The 23,891-nt window shown below is 44.0% G+C and overlaps 1 protein-coding gene across 10 annotated transcripts in view; it reads left to right on the top strand.

Annotated features, from left to right (window-relative positions):
* The window catches only part of SIPA1L2 (signal induced proliferation associated 1 like 2), a 233,150-nt gene that overhangs the window by 200,440 nt on the left and 8,819 nt on the right, over positions 1–23,891 (top strand). For 8 of the 10 annotated variants that reach the window (XM_065922299.1, XM_065922302.1, XM_065922298.1 and 5 more), the window contains 3 exons: positions 3,551–3,704; positions 5,906–6,170; positions 13,796–13,927. In XM_065922299.1, coding sequence (XP_065778371.1) covers positions 3,551–3,704; positions 5,906–6,170; positions 13,796–13,927 — 551 coding nt within the window. The remainder of the gene's footprint in view (positions 1–3,550; positions 3,705–5,905; positions 6,171–13,795; positions 13,928–23,891) is intronic. The other 2 variants (XM_065922308.1, XM_065922309.1) reach the window with 2 other exon arrangements.

The raw sequence follows: 23,891 nt of genomic DNA on the forward strand, positions 1-23,891 counted from the left end.
TTTTTGAAGTGAAAAAAGTGAAAGTTGCTCAGTTGTGTCCAACCCTTTGGGACCCCATGGACTATACAGTCCATGGAATTCTTCAGGCCAGAATACTGGAGTGGGTAGCGTTCCCTTTTGAACCCCAGTCTCCCACGTTGCAGGCAGATTCTTTACCAGCCGAGCCACACGGGAAGCCCAAGAACACTGGAGTGGGTGGCCTATCCCTTCTCCACCGGATCTTCCCGACCCAGGAATCGAACCAGGGTCTGCTGCATTGCAGGTGGATTCTTTATCAGCTGAGCTGTCAGGGAAGCTCACATTTTTTAAGGACAGCCTTAAAAATTAACCTTCACATGAACTAAATGGCGACATCATTTTCTTTTGCTGTGTTTGTTTTTGTCATCAGCTTGAAGGGTGCACGGGAGCTACAGCTACCTTCAGAGAGCTCTTCTAGATCTTAAGTTTAGTCCATGAGCTAGGATCACCTTTTCCCTTAAGATCACTTTTTAAAGATGTCTAGCATGATATTGCCTTCTAAATTCAAATTCATTTTACTGCTAAACTTGAACATAGAGGACTTCCCTGGTGGTCCAGAAGTTAAGATTCCATGCTACCAATGCAAGAGGCACATGTGCCATGCGTCAAAACATATATAAATAAAAGATCATACACCACTCATTTTTTAAAAAATAATAGGAATTTAAAATAAAATGAAAATTGAACATGCAGTCTTTTTTTTTCCAAAAAAAACCCATCATGCCAATAATTGCAAAGGAGTTGTTTAGAAAGAAATTTTTTAGAGATAACCACATTTTATGAACACGTGTTCCTGTGGTCACGTGGTACTTCTGTCTGATAGTCTTCCATTGCTTCACAGGGGCCCGTTCTGAGGCTCCTAATTCCTCTAGTTATTTGTAGAAGTGCTTTGCACATCATTGTGAGACTGTATCTTCCCTAGGGGTCTCCTTGAAGAGCCAGGAAAGGGTGAAGGAGCCCACTTGGACATTTCTCCCTAGAGAGCCTCACCATTGGTGCATTGTAACACTTGTTTAGCAGCACTGACTTCATAATAGAGAGCCAGCATGGGGAGTATTGTGAGTAAGGGGTTCGTGTCTCTGGAGGGCAGAGGGGTTATTTCCCCTCATCACACTAGCTGGGTGCTGGGACTGGAACCCAGGCCTCCCCAAGGCTCTTCTCATGGGCCCAGCTCATCCTGTCAGATGTACCGTCCATCTAACGCAGACATGGTAATGTATCATGACTGTGGTCCTCCAGGACTTGCCAACTATATTGAGATTTGTCAAAATAATGTGTTACCAAATCACTGAAAGATATACTTAAAAAAAGATCAGCCAAGCATCATGTGTGTCCCACTGAGAATTAGCAAATATTCGTGTCTCAATATACACAAAATATAAATGTGCCCCCCTGAAGTTTCTCATGATACAGAAATTGCCCGTCTTTAAAGTTATATTCTGAGGCTTCCCTGGTGGCTCAGTAGTAAAGAACACATCTACCAATGCAGGAGACACAGGAGACTCAGGTTCAATTCCTGGTTTGGCGAGATCTCCTGGAGAAGGAAATAGCAACCCACTCCAGTATTCTTGCCTGGAGAATCCCACAGACAGAGGAGCCTGATGGGCTATAGTCCATGGGGTCACCAAAGAGTTGGATGTGACTTGGTGACTAAATAACAAAGTCATATTATAGGTAGACCCTTGTTGATTATTTTTGTTAATAATATAATCTTATATTTTAAAGTGCAACAAACAGGAGCTCCTTACTGGCTCGTTATTAAGCAGCCGTGAATGTGTGCCTTGAGCACAGTGCAGCTCATACCATCGATGCAGACCCTCGATGTCCCGAGAATACTCCAGACACTTGGTAGTGGTCACCACCAGGCTGGGTTTACCCACGTGGAGAATTACACTAGGCATTAGAGATACAAAGCTAATTACATCCAAGATCCCATTTTCAAGAATATCCCATCTCAAGGAGGAGAGAAAGTATAGCAGTTGCTAACCGCAGTATTTCATAGGCAGTTCACAGATGTATTATTTCACTGCACCACCTAGGAAGCCCACTTATTGACATACCGTTTGGTGATTTTAATAAAGTCACTTAAGTTAGCAGAAAATGCTAGCAATTTTTATTCAAAAACATAGGGAAACTGAGATAGTACATTTTATCAGCAACTCTAGGTATTTATGTTTTCATTCAGCAGTTATTGGTAAGACCTGGGTTTGAGTTTTTCTCCCCTGTGTCTTTCCCAGAGTAAGTAGGACCTGGACTCTTGCATGCCTCCACCCCAGATCTCAGGACCCACAGCTGTGCATATCTGAAGCCCTCTTTACAAAAACCCCAGGGTCAGTTTTCCCACATGGCTTTTGTGCAGAAACCCTGTCCCCCTGGGTCTTGGGTTCTTTTTTAGCTCCATCCTCATGCCCTGCCATCCTACAAGTCAACCAGATCTTCAGTCACATTTAGAGATTTTTATAGTTCTGCCCCAGTCGCTATATTCCGGTCATCAGCATTGCTGGTGCTTCCAGAGCCAAAAAGCTGGGGACACCACACCTAGCTCGAGAACAAAGCAAGAGCTGTAGCAGTTTCAGATAAATAGTTCTTAATTTTGAGCAGGTCTTTGTGTTTCATATCCTGATAACTTCTCAGCAGGCCATTCCCCTGTGGCACAGTAGCCTTGCTTTAGAAATAGGGTCACCTCTGTGACATAGGACAGAGACACAGGTCATCCTCTGTGGCCTGCCCCCCTGGACCAGCATCATATTTCTGGGTCACATGGCCCATCTGTCTCTGCTGATGGTCCAGCCCCTGGTTCTACACTCACCATGTCTTTGGGAATGTTCCAGACCAAACCTTTTAAAAACTAACTCCCCAGTTCTTTCCCTGGAAAAGGAGTGAAAACAGTAATTCAGCTAGTCTTTTGTTATCCATAAATACATTTCTATACACTGATAAGGGAGACAGCTTCTTTATTTATTCAAACGGCTCTGCAAAATTGCTGATAATAAAAATGCTTGGCATGTGCCCAGATCGATTGCTCTTCAACGTCAAGTTCCCCGGGGTCCTGCTTTCTGTGTTGCTGGAAGGACGGTGGGGTGTGGTTGTCCAGCCACAAGAGAAAGGCCCTCTCAGTTTCCTGAGAAGCACCAGGCTTCCTTCAGAGAACACAGGATAATCTCTGATGAATTATTGAAGCTGTGTTTTCTGATACAGATTAGGAACGGGAAAACACAGCCTTGTTTGAGAAGTTGACTTTCTGTTTTCTCATTCAGGGCTTTGGGGATCTGATTTGCCTCTGAATTATTCAGAACCCTAACTCTGCCGTCGAGCTCATTTCACAAATATGAGATGGCATGGGGATCCGGAGGAGATGTGGCGAAAGTGAACCCGCTCAATAATTAAGAGCCGGGGGTGTGTGTGTGTGTGTGTGTGTGTGTGTGTGTGTGTGTGTGTGTGAATGTGGTGATTGAAGCTGGAGACTGGATTTTAGTTCTTAAGGGGACAGGCACTTTACATACGCTGATGACCCATCTTCGTTTCCTCCCAGGTTGTATGGTGAGATGGACCTGCTGTCCTCGGCAGCTCAGCAGCAAGCAGTGGTGGGAGACGCTGTCTCAGAAACTCAGCACGTGCTCTCGAAAGAAGACTTCCTGAAACTGATGCTTCCTGACAGCCCCTCGGTGGAGGAGGGGAGGAGGAAGGTCAGTGACTTGTGTAGGTTTGAAGTTACCAGAAACACTGAGGAAACGCCTAAAGAGATGCCAGGAATCCCAGGGCCATTTTCACAGTTACTCCACCAGGAAGCGGAGTAAGGCCGAAGAGAGGTCAGGAAGGGAGACCACTGGACAGATAGAGGGAGCTCTGAGCGGGCAGGCCTGGCCTCATCTCTTAGCTGCAAGGAGAGTCGGCCATGTGGCGTGTTTTCTTCATTTTTGTTTTTCTTTTTCACTGTGTGGTTTTGTACGTTGGTTGTGTGATTTGCTTTTTTATTTTTTAGCAATGTGATTTTGTACATGTGACTTAACTTCTTAGCCGAGTGTCGTCCTCTGCATAAAGGAGGCACTGATACGTGTACTGCAGAATTTTTAGGCTTGTAGCAGACATAAGAACCAGCTTTGTACGGGACCCAGCCATGACGGGTAGTCAGAAACGGGAGCTGTTAAAACTCCCACCACCTGACTTTTTTGCTCCAGAACTGTAGCAAGGATAGGTTCTCTAAGCCATCCTGCTGTGTTGTCATCCTGTCCCACAAACAGGCAGGAGTTAGGTACTCTGCTGCCTGTTGCTACCGTCAGATTACTTACTGTCCTTATTCATTTTAGCTTTATTATTGTTACAGTCTCTCAAACCACTTTGATAATGAGTAGAAAGTATGAAAAAGAACTCACAGGTAATCTAGCCCAATCTTTTTTGGCAAGTAACTGAGGCCCCGAATGCTGACGTGTGACGTGCCCATAAATATTTGGTGGCAGTCAGCAATGGAATGCAGCCTTCTCCCTGCTAATTCAGCACATTCTTGTCCAGATGAAAAGAAAAAAGTCGGGCATTGCTGTCATGACTGTGATCAGGATAAACAGCAAGTCTTTGTGCTCCCCTATCTTCCCTATAATAAAACAATGCTGCAATTAACCTAATTGTGTTCTGAGAGTAACAGTCTAATGAGATGCTACCTCAAAGCTGCTTTAATCTAATGGGTCTGTAATCAAGTTCTGAAGAGCCTGCTGGTCGTGTGTGAAGAGGGAATCCCAGCAGAATTCAACAGAATGAGTCTTTTTTTCTTTTTTTTTTTTTAACTTGTATCCAATCATGTATATGGTACTGTATAAGCTTGGGTGCAGGCTGTTGTACCAAAAATGCAAATGACTTTTCTTTTAATAGGAACGAACTTCTCCTTGACATTTTTTTTCTTCTAAGACAAACCGCCTTCTTTTCATGGTGTAAACTTTGTAGTTCATACACACCCTGGTTCCCATTCATCAGTTGGACAGCGTCGACAGAATGGAAGGAACACATACAATAGAAATATTTTTAGCCTTGTGGCTGCATTGGCAAACGTAAATAGCCATTTCTATATTTGCTTGATGCAAACATTCTGGCTTTTACTATTATTGATGTAAAAGGAATAAGGAATGTGGTTCAGAATATAGGAGTTGGAAACTCAGATTTGATTAAATTTTTCTTGAGTTTTTGACTGCTTGTTTCTCTAGTATGAATTTTCCTTACCCTTTCTATGATTTAACAATACTTTTAATGGTTTCTTTAAATCCAATTATGATTGATTACTATAACTCAATTTTCAATACCATAATAAACTTTTATGAGTGTTAAAGTGCATAGACAATAAGATTTTCCTGGACTGATACTGTCTTTCTTGAAACTGTTTGTTCGACTTAGAAAGCTGCTCTGCTCAAACACTTGATATTATTATTATTATCTAGATTAGACTGAACTTTACATGTAGGTGATTGGTACAGAAATTACCTAATATTAAAATGCAGTCATTTCTAATTAAAATCAAGCCAGCAGTCAGTGTAGTTTCAAATAACTATTGCCTAGAATGGCAGCCTTCTGTATTCCCAGAAGCTGCCGTGGCTATATGGTTATGGAGCTGCCATTTAACATTTCAGAGTTAATGAAGCTGTGCATGTCTAATTCCTGGTAATACTTCACAGAACGTCAGAGGAGGGAAACATCCAAATCCAATGACTGCAGGAAGCCTTTGTGTGTTTGCCTCTGTGACCCGAGTGCCTAGTGCAGCATCGCTGAGCCGCAGCCCTGCGCCTTCCTGGGGACAGCTCAGAGATGCCCGCAGGGCAGGCTCGGGACCTGCCCAAGATAGAGGTGCTCCACGCTTCCAGCCTTCTGACGTCTGTTCTCCTCTCTCCCCCGCGTGAACCCCTAGTTCTCGTTCTATGGGAACCTGTCTCCACGGCGCGCACTGTACCGCACCCTCTCGGACGAGAGCATCTGCAGCCATCGCAGGGGCTCGTCCTTCGGCAGCTCCCGCAGCTCCATCCTTGACCAGGCGCTGCCCAACGACATCCTGTTCAGCACCACCCCACCCTACCACAGCACCCTGCCACCCCGGACCCAGCCTGCGCCCAGTATGGGGAGCCTACGCAGTGAGTGCCCAGGGTGGACCGCGCCGGCCTCGCGGGCTCTCTGGGGTGGGTCTCTTACAGAGGCTGAGGGACTTGCTTACTCTTTAATCTATGGATGTCATTTGGTTGGGTGTTTGTGTTTTTTAGTAATTTTTAAAGGTGATAAAGCCCCAAAGTGGACATTTTTCAAAAGTTAAGCGCTACTGCCAATTTTGGAGAAAATTGAAAATCCCACATTAAACATTTTTATTGAGGAAAAAACTAACCTCTCTACTATAACTGGGCTATTATGTCTATAAAGAAAAAATGTCTAAAACTCGATTTTATAAAGAGAAAATGGTGACACAGGGCAGATTTCCTGGTGGTCAGCATGCAGGGAGGAAGGTTGATTTCCTTTCCTTCTATGTCTGCTGCTTCCTGATCTTTCAGACCTGTTGATGGTGATGGTGAAGGTGACTCCTGGGCATCAGGATATGTGGGTCCAAGTCCCATCACTTAGATTCTCTGTGTCCAGTTCACTCTTCATATATTAGCCCTGGGTTGGCTAGGTACTTTCTCAATGATTTTCCTTCAGATCCTAAAATCTTTCCTTTTTATGTAGTGTTAGTTCCTTATTAACGTGTCAGTGTTGAAGGGTGATTTTTTTTTAACATTAGCTAGCTTTATTTTCTTTGTTCATAGTTAATTTCTGTTGTGCAGAAAGAATAAGGATCTAATCAAAATATTCATCATCAGGGGTTTTTTTGTTGTTGTTATTTGAATTTCCTCGTAGAAAGCATTATCTTTAGAATCCTTTAAAACCAATTTGAATCTCATAATATACATGTAAGTCCCAGGCTAAATGACATAAAAGCTCTAATAATCTTTCTAATGTTTAACATAATTGGGAATGAACCCTGGTCTCATAAAATTCTTAATCTATTTCTTTAAGTAACATAATATCCTGCTTGTTATGAAAAGTCCTTTTGCCCAAACTGGAGAAACCTTTATACTCTTTCTTGATAAAGATATGAAGGTCAGACAGACATATTCTAATATCCTAATATTTCTGCAAATGTTTGTCCTTTTTTGTAAATAGATGACTTTAATGGCCTCTTAAAAGCTTTCCTGAAACCAGTAAAACTATTTTCTTGCAAATGTTATATCGTTCACTTAAAACGCTTGAGGCGTGATGGTGAAATCTACGGGATAAATGTTAATATAGTTCTTACATTCATTTGCTTCCACATGGAGAACGCACAGTTGATCATTAAACATCACAGATTTGAACGGCAGGGGTCCACTTACACACAATTTTTTTCTAGTGTAAATATCACAGTCGTGTATGCTCCATGGTTGGTTGAATCAGGGGATGTGGCACCTCGGATATGGGGGCCAACTATACAGTTATACAAAGATTTTCCATTGCATGGGAAGTCCACACACCTCACCACCACATTGCTCAAGGGTCAACTGTATATTCTCTTTTTTGTTTAACTTTTGTTCTTAATAACATTAGTTACTTAGAGCCATCTTAGTGTCACAGCAAAAGTGAGCAGAAGGCACATAGATTCCCACGTACACACCCCTTATCCCCCACAGGCACGGTCTCCCCATTATCAATACCCCTCACCATGGGCGTGCGTTACAGAACAGCGACACATCTTCGTTACCCAAAGTGCATAGTTTTCGTTAGGGTTCACTCTTGTCATTCATTCTATGAGTTTGAACAAATGCATGACGACACATATCTACCATTATAGTATTACACAGAATATTTCCATCTCCCTAAAATTCCTTTGTGCTCGCCCTGTTCATCCCTGTCTCCTAACTCCTGGTAACCACTGGTCATTTTACGTCTCCATAGTTGTATCCTTTCCAGATTGTCGCATAGTTGGGATCGTGCAGGAGATAGACTTCCCAGATTGGCTTCTTTAGTATCTCACTTAGTAAAATGCATCTAGTGTCCCTCCATGACTTTCCATGGCCTGATAGCTCACTTCCTTTTAGTGCTGACTACTGTTCTGTTGTCTAGATATGCCAATTTAGTTCTCCACTTACCTACTAAAGAACTGTATTTTTATTTTACTACGCTCAAAGGCGCAGTTGGATGCAGGCAGGAGAGACTGTTCGCTACCCAAGTTTAAAACTGCCTGACTTGAATCCATGGTCAGCTCCTCTAGGAAAGGCAGTAAGAATGGCCGTGCTGTTTGCTCTTCTCAAGTGAAATCTTATCTGGCCATGTTGTTGTTGTTTCTTAGCTGCTAAGATGTGTCCAACACTTTGTGACCTCATGGACTAAAGCCCACCAGGCTCCTCTGTCCATGGGATTTCCCAGGCAAGAACACTGGCGTGGGTAGCCATTTCCTTCTCCAGGGGATCTTCCAGATCCAGAGATCTAACCCATGTCTCCTGCATTGGCAGGCGGCTTCTTTACCATTGGACCATCAGGGCATGTGATTCCTCCAATTTCTAAACTTAACAACCTACTCAGAAAAAAATTCTGTCAGTTTAATGAATAGAATGACAAAATGTCAATAAGGTAGCTGGGAGTAATTTGAATTAGTATGTCTTCCCCCAAAAGCTTGTGATTCTCTCCTCCCTTCCCACAAGAGGTTCAGTTCTAAGGACCTGGTCGTCTTTGGGAAGATGCTCACCCCCTGGGACCCCTGACTCCCCCTGGATACCCCAGTGTGGGATGACCTGTGTGGTTATCTCTGTTGTGTCTACTCAAGGCAGATGTCCATCATTCTTTGCTTTCTGTGATTTCTGATCACTCAGCCTAGCCCCGGTAAGCAGATCTCACTCTGAGGGTGGTTCCAACAGGCTGACCCTGGAACAAAATAGAGTGGACACATGAAATCTTGTGCCCAACAGACGTCTTGAGCGAGAAACGAGGACTACTTGGGGTTGCCTAGGTGTTTCTCTTAGTTTCAGAGACTTAGCTTCATGTCTTGGACTGGAAGTTAGGTTAGTGCTGCCAGAGCAGGTAGCACCAGATATTTAAATAGTAACAGAGGTGGAGTTAGAATACGCAGAAGGCACATGTGTTCTGAAGTTTACCATCATTATTTCTGCAAGCATCTGACCTTCTGCTCATAGAGACTCGTTTGGATCTGTTCCTAATTTGGACCAAGGACAGTGCAAGGGAGGGTTGGCAAGTCCGTCTTTTCACAGTGAATCTCATGAGACCTCATTGCTACCCCTTTTCTCCATGTAATTACCAGTCACAGGCTTCTCCTGATAGCTTTAGCGTCTCCATGTCTCAAAATTGGGCCTGTCTCAGAATCTTTCTTCTCCTGAGACCAGGATCTTAATCCAGCCTTGGGAGACAGAGGACACTTAATAGGCACATTTTAGGTGTGATTCATGTCACAATTCATATATATTTCCTAGGTGGGGAGGACCCTGAATGTGCTATATCGTTCTGTCTTCAACTTGCAGGTACAAAAAAGTGACTTGCTCAAACAGTTGAATAACATCTGAGATGTTTCTGCATTACATTTAGGGCCTTTGTTTCCATCACTGGTTTCAGAGTAAAATTCCTTTAGTGGCCCAGATAGGAAAACAAAGTGGGAAATTTTGACACAGAGTTCACAGGTCCCAAGACCAAAGCTACCGAAAGGTGCTCATAGCATCTTTCCCCTCCTAGATCACGTGCTTACCTGGCTTCACTCAGTGTAGTACCAAGCGTTGGCAGGTTCAGAGCATGTTTAAAGAGAACTCATGATTTTTTATGTGATTTATAAAACCCTCCAGGGAATGGTAGAAATCTTCATAGGGAGGGAGACAAATAAGAATTCTTAAATTTTGGAAAATAAGAAGAGTATTAGGTTCTGTGTGTTCCAAGATCCTATAGTTGTGACACCTACGCCCCTCACAAAGGATGATCCTTGAAGTTTAAAAGGCATGGGGAAGATTTAATAGAAGTAAAAGAAATCAGTAATTTCCTTCTAATTTAGTAGCCACTCAAGATGCCATAGACCCCAGCAGGAGACTCAGCATGCGTGCCTTTCGCTTGCCCCACAGACAGTGTCCATGGACATTAGAGGCAGGGTGTTCTCTGACTCCATGTGGCATTTCTTTCTCTATTTCAAATGTTCTCAGTCTCCCCTGTAATGAGCAGCTTTTGGTTTCTGGAGAGTAATTGTGAAACCACAGCTATTTGACCACCAGGAAATGCTGTCAGGAAGGCTCCTCAGCATTTGTAACAATAGCAGTAAAGTCAGATTTAATAGATGGTCCCCAAGATTTCAGGGTCGGAATAAACAAACAGGAAGCCACACGATCAATGTCCAGGCCAGAGAGCAAGAGACTCAGGCAGCACGGTCTGAACTCCAGCCTTCTTTTGGAAATCATGACTTTGCTGGGTCCTTTCCTGGACCGGCCAGAAGAGCAGCGTGGGCTCCAGAGTAGCACTGACTTGAGAGAACTGGCCCAGAAGTAACAGGCTTTGGCACCTAAGTCATGCCTTGTCCTCCCCATCTGGAAAGCTCAGGGAACAGCCTGGTTACACCTACTGTGGTTGCTCCAAACGCAGGGGCTAGCTCCTTCATGTACTTCCCAGACTGCAGAGCAGCAGCTGCAGGACTCATCTGCTCGTTGATGGCTCCTCAAAGGCAGAACCCACATCTTACAGGTTATTCCATCCCTGAGTGCTGGTGATATGGTATTTGCCGGGACCTGGAATACAGTGGTTGCAGAGCAAACATCACCAGGGTGAACCTAATGTCAGTTACAAATATTATAAAGAACTTTTGGTGGTTTGAAGCCTTACCCAATTACATGATTTTCCAAACATTATAAAAAAACAGGCATTTTTAAAAATTGTTTTGTATTTATTTTTATTTATTTTTTACAGTAGGTCCTTGTTGATTATTTTAAATATAGCCGTGTGTATGGTGCTTTTCAGGCTTCCCTGGTGGCTCAGTGGTAAAGAATCCGCTTGCCAATGCAGGAGGCATAGAGATGCGGGTTCGATCTCTGGGTAAGAAGATCCCCTGGAGGGGGCATGGCAACCCACTCCAGTATTCTTGCCTGGAGAATCCCATGAACCGAGGAGCCTGGCATGCTACAGTCCATAGGATCACAAAGAGTTGAACACTACTGAAGCACCTTAGCATGCACACATCCCTTCTTTCCTGGTTCTCCACCAGAGTTGGAGAATGTTCAAAGGATGTCCTGGCTTTGCCTGTGGTTGTGATGAGCCCTGCTGTGGGATCGCGGGGCCCACTCACCCACACACACCTCACTCACTCTGGGCAGAAGCTTCTGACCACCACGCTTCAGATTTGTGCCACGTAAAATCAGAGCCTAATCTTTAGCCCAGGACGATCAGGTCTCCTCTGTCAGTACCCCGCTGGGCTTTTGGGAGAGATGCTCTTTGAGCCCACGGCGCGGTAGGGACAGGACAAGGGTACGATGGACTCTAGCCCAGCGCTGCTGTCTCCCTGCACTGGCCCCTGTTCCTGTCTCTGCTGTTTTTTCCTTTCTGCCTGGCTCCTGTTAGAACAGCAGGCCCCAGCCTTTTGGGCACCAGGGACCGATTTCAGGGAAGACAATTTTTCCACAGACCAGTGGCAGGGGGTATGGGTGGATGGTTTCAGGCAGGTTACATTTACTGTGCACTGTATTTCTATTATTGTTACATCAGCTCCACCTCAAGGCACCAGGCATTCGATCCTGGAGGTTGGGGACCCCTGTGTTACAGCCAGTCAGCATCGTCTGGTGGCGCCGAGGAGAAAGCACGCAGCACACAAAATGTGTATTGGGTTTGATTTTAGGCTCTAAGATGCGAAAAGCTCAGGTGAAGGACTGTTTCTTTACAAAGGCAAAGAAAATCCTCAAGTTGACATTTCTTAGCAAAACGAACGTGACCAAGAGAGTATACTTTCTGTAGAAATGTTCACTCACCTGAATAATTTTCACTCCCTCATGTTTTCCTCTCCAGTGAGGGGAGGAGAGGCAGGGGGTGAGGGGGTGCCTCATGCACTCTGGGTTCCAGCCAGCCCTGGGGCACCCTTCCCAGAGCCACCACATGCATGCAAATATATATATGTGTGTGTGCGTGTATATGTGTGTGTGTGTGTGTGTGTGTGTGTGTGTGTGTATCTCCCTGACAGACTTAGCTGCAGGGAAATCAGTGGCAAGAGTAATTGCCACCAAGTCAAATAATTCTTTTACACTTGGTGCAGAAAACCTGTTTCAGCTGCTGTCTTTGAGTTAAAGGAAGTGATTGGCAAATGACTGAAGGTCCCCAGGCTTCCTGATCTTTCTCCCTGGGGGGTTGAACCTTAAACTCCGGGTAAGGATGGGACCTGGATGGAGTCAGTCCAGCCTCTGCCCTCTGGTGCCTCCCTGGGTTCACAGGGGCCATCGGGAGAGGAGCAGACAAGGACAGAGAACCTCATGCAGAGAACATGCTGGAAGGGTTGGTAGTTTAAAGCACAAGCAAGTGGGGGGGGGGGGCAGGAGTGACCTTGATGAAGTCCCTGTCACTGGGTTCCCTTCAAAATGGAGGGGGCAGGGCTTCCCTAGCAGTCCAGTGGTTGAGTCTTCACCTCTCAATCCAGAGGGCGTGGGTTCCATCCCTGGTTGGGGAATGAAGATCCCACATGCCTCACAGCCAAAAAACCAGAACATACAACAGAAACGATATTGTGACAAACTCAATTAAGACTTCTAAAACATGGCCCACATCCAAAAGATCTTTAAAAGCAATAAGTGGAGGGGGTGATGGTTTCACCTCTGAGTGGGGTGGTATTAACAGCAGACTGGCTTCACTTTAAACTTCAGCTGCTTGAGGTAGGCTAAGAGCTCATGTGGAAGGTGCTGGAGAGGGAGTGTTAGTGTCTTTCAAGGGCAAATCCCAGGCTCCCTCCATCCTGGTCCAGATGCCAGCATTTCACAGCCACCCCATAGGATGTGGGAGTGGAAATTACAGGTGCACTTGGTTAATTACAGCCCCTCCATAACTTAATTGCAGGCTCAGACAGCCAGGTGGTCATTATTTTGATTGGTCTAATTAGTCAGATGTGTCCATGAGCAGCTGTGTGCCATGGTTCTGGGCAGGTCCAGAAAAGGCGTGTTAGAGAAGCTCTAGCCTTTGGGAAATGTGTCTGCAGATGCATAATGACTTCTTAACAGCCAGTATGACTAGTGACGTAAGCACTTCACGTCCTGTGATGAGAGTTTAGGAGAAGAAGTATACAAGGTGTCTTTGTACAGAAGACTAGCAAATACTCAGTGCAGGATGGGGAGTGGGTTCTGGTTTAGCCACTGATCAGACCATCTCATTAAGTCAGAAGCGAAATTCAATCACCATTTTTCTACATGGCAAAACGTACAAGAGAGATTGTACCAGACTGTTTTACAGCAGAGGCTTGCACCACTCTTCCCATGGGGAAGTCATCCAGAGGAAAACAGGAAGTGATCCTCAGGGTGGTCAGACCCAGGTCGTATCCTCCAGAGGAGCCCGCCCAGGAGGAGCTCACCTCTGCTTTTCTGGTGTGTGGGAGCCTCAGCCCTGATCTTGCCCTGGCCCCTGCCTATTGGTGACCCCTGAGTGAGCCTTGCAGTTGTGGCTCTTGCACAGGCAGCGGTGCGATGTCTGTTTCTCTCCTGGGACCAGAACCCCCCCCTAGGCCCTTCTGAAGGCCCAGCCAGGACCCACACTGCTATCTGACTGACGCTCTGGGTTTTTTTCTGTCTAGATGAGTTCTGGTTCTCCGATGGGTCCTTATCGGATAAGTCCAAGTGTGCAGATCCTGGCCTGATGCCCCTCCCAGACACGGCCACAGGGTTAGATTGGACCCACCTCGTGGATGCTGCCCGAGCATTTGAAGGTAAAGACATTCAGCCTCCGGGGCTGGGGATGGCAATGCAGGGGTCATCTGGGTTAGTCTTTGGATGCTCTGCGCATCTTCCAGGAGGGAAACCAGGGAGTGGCTTGGGCTAAGACTCGGGGCATTTCCTTAGGGAGACCCAGGCATGTGGCAGAGTGAGCCCTAGGCAAAGGGACCCCAAACCTGCTGCCAGGTCAGGTACCAGCTGTGGTCTGGCATGAGCCACTTTTCCTTTTCCACCTCTGTTTTCTTACCTGGAAGGTCAAGGTGATGACCTAGGACACAGGCGGTGTCTTTCCGCCCAGCGTGATGAGGTGAGACAGGGTGGGAAGGCCCCGCAGAGGTCCAGGCTGCCCAGTTTGGCAGGACAGGCACAGGCCTGGGAGTCCAGTGGCTCGGAGTCCACGCGGACTCTGGTGGGGCCTCCTTGACCCAGCGAGTCTCTCCCTGTCTGGCCCTGGCTTCCCCCTCTAACCCTGTGGTCGGGGACAGTGCTGGGCTGGTTGAGCTCTGGGGCCCTCTGACTGCCTCACTGCCTTCTACCATCTCTGGTGAATATTTCTGTGAATTTCAGAGGGAAGCTGCTCCATAGCAAGCACGTTGTTTTCTCCAACCTAAAGGGGCCACAGACAGGGGCCATGCCTGTCTCCCAGACATCCTCAGGGCCTTACGTGTGGACCCAGGGACCCCCAGTGACAGGGTTCCTGACTTTCTTCCATTTGCTGCCAAACACTTTCCATGACTACGGCCTTGGCTCCTGGGTAACAAGCAGGATCCACAGAGGGCAGGCCATTCTGGGGCCCGGCCTGAGGCTCTCCTGTGTGTCTGAGTTATAGCAACAGTGTTTGCTGCCACCACCCCCAACCCCAAAGGGGGACAGGGCCACCTGATCGGCTCTTCTCAACCCCCACCCTTTCACTGCCTGCTCGGGTAGTCAATCCTCATGACCTGTGATGTGCAGGCTTCAGGAAAGAAATCCACATTTTTTCCCAGGAGGGACGGGTGCACTTTGCAGTCAGGCTGCTTCAGGTGGAGTCTGCCGCCCCGACTGCCTCTTTTAACAAGCTGCCCTGCTCGTCATTTTCACTCATCAGCTGGGATCAGTGCCTCTGGTCCTAAGCACCTTTTAGGGGGGTATCTAGAGAGAAAGTGAGTTAATCCAGGCTCTGGGACGTTTAGCTCTGATACATGGGAGGAGGAAACTGTTAGGAAGAAATTCCTGCAAAACACCTGCTCCCTTGGTGGAGAGAGGACAGCTGTTTTGGACCTGCCAAGTACTTGGTGGAGTTTGCATTTGGATTTACAAAGTAGTTGTTCCGTGTGAAAACTTGAGAATGCTCCTGTCTGCTTGGTAACGCAGAGAAATATTTCTCTCAACCAGAAGTTGGTTAGAGAGGACTATGAAAGCTCTAGTTATTTCTCAGCCTCCCAAGACTAGCCTGGTGGGACAGAGCCCCAAAAGGCATGACAGGTCTCACCTCTGTCCAGAGCAGCCTAGACAGGAGAGAGCTGCATTTTCTCTAGCATATTCTGTGTACACTTGTCTCACTGCCCAATGAGAATCTAAGAACTTCTATTCTGTCTTCTCTGTTCCCCCACCGCATAAATATTTGCATAGTACATACCACTCTGTTCTGCATTATTCACATCTCTGTCACTTCTTATTGAGTGATGAGTTTCTTAAGGGAAAACTGTTTCTTAAATTAATCTTATCTTTATTTATCAAGCGCACAGCAAGGTAACCAGATGAGGAGAGCTAGTACAGAGGAGCCAGTAGGTATAAGATGCACAGGCTCCCTGCACTTTTGAGCTGTTGCAGCTCACGGCATAGATTTTAATCTCTGAGATCCTTTTGCATTTTGTATTCTTTATTCTGATTTACAACAGTATGTGTGTGGGAATATATGGAAATCCCTCGTGGCTCAGCGGTAAAGAATACACCTGCCAATGCAGGAGAGGCAGATTCCATTTCTGAGTCAGAAAGATCCCCTGGAGAAGGGCATGGCAACCCACTCCAGTATTCTTGCCTGGAAAATTCCATGGACAGAGGAGCCTGGTGGGCTACAGTCCATGGAGTCGTAAGAGTTGGGACACATGGACACAACTTGGCCTCTAAACCACCACCACCATGTATATATACATATGTCACTTCATGTCTGTCTCCACCCTCGTTTGTGTCTTTGCTGGGTTCCCTTCTGCCTCTGCAGAATAAAATCGCTTCTATGAAGTGGGCTTTCTAGGGAGCTGGGCTGTGGGTGGGAGGTCCAGATAGCGATAGCACAGGGCCACAGACAGCAGTGGCTGGATTATCCATCCATGGACTGTGATTGTAATCACAGCCCTACTGCCGGGCTGCGGGGCCTTTGGAGAAGTCACTCAGCTACGTGCTTTATTGCAACACTGAAGGTTGGTCACCAGTCCTCTGAGGTACATACTTGTGCTGGGCTTCAGCCTGCTCTTCTATGAAATGAAAACCTTTCCAGAGACCTGGCAAGCTCCTCTCAGCCCTACCTGCACATCCCTTTCCTCAGGGTGTTTCTGAGCTGATGTTCGAGGCCAGCCGGGCATTGGCGCTGTCAGGAAGGCAGGAGAAGGCAGGGACATCCCAGCTCCCAGTGACTCAGGGCAGAGGTGCCTAAGTGGGGCAGATAAAATGTGGGATGCTGTTTGCTCAGGGAGCGGGCTTTGGTTCCCTGCCCTTTCTGGACTTTCCAAACGACATTCTATGGAAAATATGGAGGGAGTTGAGGTCATGTTTAAAAGTTCCAGTCACTTTTCGGTGCCAATCCATAGGGTAGTATGCCATCTTGAGACGACAGTCAGCTCAGGAAGATTCAAAAATTTGCAACTCTGACCTTTGCCTACTCAGATTTTTTTGTATCAGTGTCAGCTCCACTGTGATGTAAGTGGACATGGTGGTGACCAGATGTGATCCATCCCCTTACCACTTTATTTTATTGAAGTATAGTTGATTTAGAATGTTATATTAATTTCTGCTATATAGCAAAGTGATTTGGTTATATACGTATACATACATGCTTTCTCATGTTCTTTTTGTCCATTGTGGTTTATAGTTCTCTGCTCTATGCAGCAGGACCTGTGTTTTATCCATCCTATCTATAATATAGTTTGCATCTGCTAACCCCAGTCTCCCAGTCCATCCCTCCCCTAACCTTCCCCCGACTTTGGCAATTCCTAGTCTGTTCTCTATGTCTCTGAGTTTGTTTCTGTTTCATAGATAAGTTTATTTTGTCATATTTTAGATTCCCTATATAATTTATCTTTCTCTTTCTGACTTACTTTACTTAGTATGATAATCTCTAGGTCCATCTGTGTTGCTGCACATGGCGTTAGTTCATTCTCTTTTATGGCTGAGTAATATTCCATTGTGTATATGTACCGAATCTGCTTTATCCATTCATCTGTTGATGGATATTTATGTTTCCATCTCAGTTGTCATGAATAGCGCTGATGTGAGCATAGGCATCCCTCAGCACTTTAAAAAGAGAGGTCTTTACCGGGATGACCAGTTGCCCTACTTGTGACTTTATCTTTCTATACCAATTCTCAAAGCTGTTCCTGAGCTAGACTCAACATCATGAAGAAAAGATAATTCAGAAAACCCCCATGTGCCTATTTAATCATTTCAAAGTAATCAAGGCAGTTCAAGATGCCTTACTGAGCTCAGACCCCTCTGGAAAAAGTCTGGGCCCACACATGATTAGTCAGCCCATTTGAAGACAGACTTTAAAAAATGGAATGCATCCATTGGGTTGAGATACCATGAGCCTTGTATAATGCCATAGTGTCGTTTATCCCTAGCAGGCATGACTCTTCCCTGCTGTTCTGCCTCATTTATGTCCCATGCCTCAACACGTGATGTGTTGCCCTTCATCTAAGAGATAAAATTGACACTAGACACATGGGTTTAAGAATTTGGTTTTACTGTCCTGTGCCAATCCCTATTTCCTTTGGTGTTTTAAGTGAGAACTAACATAAGTGAACTTTATCTCAAGTAGAGCAGACGTGAGCTTCTCTGGTGGCCCAGCTGGCAAAGAATCCACCTGCAGTGCAGGAGACCCTGGTTCCATCCTGGCTTGGGAAGATCCCCTGGAGAAGGGATAGGCTACCTATACCTACTCCAGTGTTCATGGGCTTCCCTAGTGGTTCAGATGGTAAAGAATCCGCCTGTAATGCGGGAAACCTGGGTTCAGTCCCTGGGTTGGGAAGATCCCCTGGAAGAAGGCATGAAAACCCACTCCAGTATTCTTTCCCAGAGAATCCCCATGGACAGAAGAACCTGGCGAGCTACAGTTCATGGGGTCCCAAAGAATCAGACACGACCGAGTGACTAAGCACAGCACAGCACAATGCAAAAGAACCTACGCATTGGCCTGAGCCAGTCTGTTGTGACCTTGTCGGTTGGAATTGGAATTGCACCATTTTGTAGATAACAGGAAACTAAGTATATTCCTGAACTTCTCAGTTTTCAAATTGGTGTTGAAAACTTGCTTTGTTTTTATTTTTTTTTAACTCAGTTAAAGGGGACTAAAACAGTCTTTCAAAAGAAGCTTCTAAAAGTGTTCCTAATTTTGTATATGGGCTTGGGTTTTGTAACCAAGGAAAAAGTTTGTATCAAATATGAAAAAAAAAAAAAAGAATACAGCAGCAGTACCAAGTTAATCAGCCCCAGTCTTGGTTGCTTAAGCATGTGTGAACTCTCCAGGTACACAGACAATAACATACACAGTGTTGGAAGAATACAGATTCTTTAAGCATCCTGTCCACAGCTTCCCCAGGGGGTCACTAAGAGAAGGTGCATTTCCCCACACTTCCCTCCACAGGCGTGAAATGGGAATTAAGTCAGAAAATAGGAGCAAAACATAAACCAAAAACTTTAACAATTCAGACAGTTCCAAATATTAGTCTAGTGATAATTGTGCTCCCCAGGTAGCTTAGCAGGTAAAGAATCTACCTGCAGTGCAGGAGATGCAGGAGACATGGGTTCAATCCCTGGGTCAGGAAGATCCCCTGGAGAAGGGAATGGCTCCCCATGCCAGTATTCTTGCCTGGAGAACCCCATGGACAGAGGAGCCTGGCAGGCTACAGTTCATAGGGTTGCAGAGAGTTGAACAGGACTGAAGCAATTGACCACAATTGTGCTAGGAAGAATTAAGACTATGATAAGAGTATCTTTTTCTTTTCTAGTAAGTGAAGATGAAGAAGAGGTTGCCTAGTAAAGTCTTTGGACTACAGCAGGGAGTAGGCCTTAAACAGAAAAAACTGCTTCAGAAACATATTTAAATGGAAAAACAAAGTGAAAATTAAGTAACTGTACTTCAAAAACATTCTACAGAGGTTGTGAAAGAAAACAAAAAAAAAAAGGAAAGAAAGAAATCAAATGATTTTCTTAAAAAAAACTTGCAATTGAAATTTCTGTGCAGTTTGTAAATTTAATTAATGATCATTTTTTCTTTGAATATTGGTAAGCCAGTATAAATTGGTTCAGAAAATGAACACATAAGTGAACAAAATTAGAAATGAGGAAGATTAGTATTGAATACATGAGAGATGATAACATGATTAAGGAATGTCACTTTATTCCTATGTAGGAATAAATCTGATGAATAAGATAATTAGTTATTTCCTGCAAGAAAGTTGGGGGGAAAGAGCATGAGAAACAGTAAGTAGAAGTCAGAGTGTGGAGGGCACTGAAAAAATTATGCAAGAATATTTCCAAATCCCAAATATCACCCAAAATTAATGTTTACAGTTAATTATTTTCAAAGTTTCAAAGAGTGATAATGCCCTTGCATAAATTTTTCTTGAAATGTATTAGCAGCCTCATTGCATAATAGGATTTCTCATAGCACATAGAAAAGAAAAATTGTAAGACAATCTTAGTCATTAATGTTGATGTGAGACAGCTGAGACGAAGCTCAGTCATAAATTGAAAAAATATTCATTGTTATTAGCAAGAAGTTAGCTGACTTAATGAAAGAAAACCTTTAGTTATAATAAGTTATAATAGATGAAGTCATTAAAAGTTGTCATATCAATTTCTCAGAAAGGATATGTGTAATAGAATTAAACCTATTTCTAATAAAAATTAAGAATCGAGAGATACCTTCAAACCCTAACGAAGAATATCAACTTTATTCCATATTACCTTTAAAGGTTCAAGTATAGTTGATTTACAATGTTATGTTACTTTCAGCTGTACAACAAAGTGATTCAGATATATATATTATATATACAAACATGTGTGTATAAATATTTATTTTTTCTTTTCATACTCCTTTCCCTTATATAATATTACAGGATATCGAATATAGTTATATAATATTATACAAAATAACACTTAATGGGAAAAAATTTTTTAATGTTTAAAGTGTATCACCTAAGTCTCCAGAGATCCTGTCCTTTAATTTTGTACTGGAATCTAGTATTCAAAAGAATAAATTTTGAAAGTAAGGAAATATTTGCATATATAATTCTATATCTAGAAAATATAAATCAAAAAGAAATTATTAGATATTATAAAGTAGGTATTCTAAAATATATTTCATATTTTTATAAGCCTCATTTCAAAGCATTGTTAGCATTTTCAGTTATCTATTTCTGTATAACAAACCACCCTAAAATTTATGGCTGAAGACTTTGTTATGTCTCATGATTCCGTGGGTTGGCCAGGCTCAGCTGAGTGGTTCTTCTGTTTCCTGTGTTTTCTGTTGATGTCAGTCATGCAGCTGTATTCAGCTGGAGCTCAACTGGGTCTGGAGCATTAAGGTGACTCCTCTCATATGCCTGTACCTGGAACACTGGGATCTGGCTGGAGCCTTGTCTTCAGCAAAGTAATTGTACTTCTTCACATGTGACTTAAGGAGTCAGGAGGGCACAAGCAGCAGATATGTGATGTTTCAAGACCCAGAGCACTATATCCACCACATCCTATTGGGTAGGGGAAGTCCAAGGCCTGCCCAGATCCCAGGATGGAAGTAGGCTCTTCCTCCTGGTGTCAGGAGTGGCATGTGCAGCCGTCCACATAGCAGTCATAAAGGACACCTTAGCAAGATCAGAATAAATTCCTTGGGAGTTTACCCATCGTTAGAATCATAAGGAGAGTAAGCGCTGGGCACTTTGAAAAGTCCTGATATATGGAAGGATAGGAATAGATAGAAAGCACACAGGAAAGATGAGAGCCCTTCCTGAGTTAATTCACAGGTTTTGTACCATTTCAGTTCAAATATCTGTAGGATACTTGCATCCATTTGGAAAATAGATGAATAATGGTCAACAATAAAAGTTTATTGTAAGTCAGTCATAATTAAAACAACATAGAAATGATTCAAAAAAATAGAAATTAGTCCTTTTGAAGGGAAAAAAAAGAGCCTAGACCAAAATCTGTGTATATTTAAGAGTTAAATGGGAGTGGGGTGGGATTTCCATACTCCATTTGGATTTAGGAATTGGAAAAGTCAATTCTAGAAAAAGTAAAGACAAAGATTAATGTTTTAGAAGAATGCCAGTACCATAACTATGGATTTTTGAGAGAACATGCAAAATGTAATGGGACCAGATAAACGTATTTAAATCTTTTATGAACCTGGAAGAGAACATTAAAGGGGGAACTGGGGAACATGGGTAAGATTTGTAATAAATTTGACAGGTGAAACCTAAGTGTCTCCAGTGAATGAAGGAACATGAACCCAAAAAATACCAAATGCCTGAGAAACAAATGGTCAACGCATATGACACATGGCCCAAAAGAAGGATCACACAATACGTAAGGACTTGAAAAGTGTTCAGCCACACATGCAAATGTAGACAATAATGAGCTACCTTGCGAGTATGAAAAACCACACAGCAGTTCTGAATAGTTGTGAAGAACACTCTCAGCTGGTATCGTTACAAAGATTATAAAACAATCCATCTTTGTGTTCAAGCAATATGACAGCATATAACTAGAGCCAGAAAATGTACCCACTCTTTGACCAGAAATCTCTCTCCTGAGAACTTGCTTATGGGCAATGATTCAAAAGAATAGAAAGCCGTTCAATACAGAAATGCTATGCAGCGTGGTTAAACATTAATTAATAAGTGAATAGATGGGTTATGCAACTCTGCTCCAAAACCAGTGTCTAAAAATTGAGAGCTTCATAAACTTGTGAGAGAGAAGGTGAGTCAAGAGCAGAGTGCCTTTCTCACCAGGGTCCATGGCTGCCACTCCCTTCTCTTGTGATAGTTTGAAAACTGGCTGAGTCCCAGTCCTGGCTTGCTGCCATGTGGGCGGTTGTTTTATTTTCAGGGAAAGGGGTGAGATGTGACCCTCTGCCCATCAGAACTCCTACACAGCACCTCTCATCAGTGTTATTATACACTGAGACCATCATCTGTCACCTTTGCATGCTTTTCACTTCCTTTATGTATGAAGTGAAAGGAACAATGTAGGGTAGAGAGGGACCAAATGATATAGAGAGATCCCATCCCCCCAGTATGGTCAAGTGAGCAAACCCAACTAGTAAAGCTGGCTGTGGGTCGGACAGTGAAACAGGAGAAGGAGAGTGGAGTCTTTTTAAAAGTCCTAGGATTTAAGGTAGTTCTCATTTGTCATAGTATCATGGGTGGCCAATTGGTGTGTTCTTGGGCGTTTGTTAAGTGGATGATGTTGTCTTAAGTGGAATGAAGCGTTAAAGGCAGCTTTATAAACTGGTGATCAGAGACTGGATGTCAGTATCCCACACAGCTCCCTGCAGGCCTTTCCTCCCCTTGGGATTTCAGCTCTTCCCCACTGGTAGTAATTATTGCAAGCGGATATGTGAGCTACTGGCATGGGCAGAATTAACTCATTTATCAGACACCACTGTGGAAATGAAATAGTTCATGTAAGTCTATTTTCTGGAAAAGCACAAGTTTACACTTTTATTAGGTTACCTATGCCCTTGGTTTCTTGAACAGAGCATGAAAAGCATACATTTTAAACAAATTTTTAATTGGAGGGTAACTGCTTTATAATTTTGTGTTCGTTTCTGCCATACAGTGACTCAAATCAGCCATAAGGGTATGTGTGTATATATGTATATCCCTTCCCTCTTGAGTGTCCTTCGCACCCACCCCCAACCCACTCTTCTAGGTCATCACGGAGCACCGGGCTGGGTTCCCTGTATCATATAGCGAGGTGTGCATGCTCACTTGTAGCTAGAGAGCCCCAACTTTTCTATAATGTGTAGTGTAGAAAAGACATTAGAACAGCTTTGTTTATGGAAATGGATTTCATTTAATTTAGCCTCACACATGCATGTCCTGTATGGCATGCATCTGGGGCGTATCTGTTCTCCTGTGCTGGCCCTCAGCAGACATGGCTAGTTGATCAGAGCACTCATCCCTCACGAAGCAGGCTTGGCCTTATGGGGTTCGTTGCTCCACACAGCTGGCCTGGGGTCATGGGGGTTATTAGCAGGCAATTGTTGAGTCAGCCGTCTCAGCTCAAGACTGATATAGAGTAGCCTACTGACTGTGCACCCTCTTGTTCAATGCTAAATGCACTAAGATGAGGAACTGACAGTAAACAGCAAGGCCCTACTGTGTAGCACAGGGAGCTATATCCAATATCCTGTAATAAGCCATAATGGAAAAGAATATCTATGTCTATGTCTGTATATAACTGAATTGCTTGGCTCTGCAGCAGAACTCAACACAACATTATAAATCAACTATACTTCGATAAAATAAACTTTAAACAAGAAACTGACATTGCAATCAGGTTTTTTAAAGATGATTTCAAGGGAAAACATGTACAGTGTGGGTAATTGGATCCTTGCTGTGCTCACCATTTACATGAAGTGCATACTCTGAGCCTCTCTTTTGCTTACAGTCTTATCTGTGCCTTTTGGTTCAATGTCAGTAATTTCTTGGTTACTGAATATTTATTATTACTGAAATAAGCTCTGGAGGAATAAAGCTT

The sequence above is a fragment of the Muntiacus reevesi genome, chromosome 2 (assembly GCF_963930625.1).
Source record: "Muntiacus reevesi chromosome 2, mMunRee1.1, whole genome shotgun sequence".
Classification (NCBI taxonomy): Eukaryota; Metazoa; Chordata; class Mammalia; order Artiodactyla; family Cervidae; genus Muntiacus; species Muntiacus reevesi.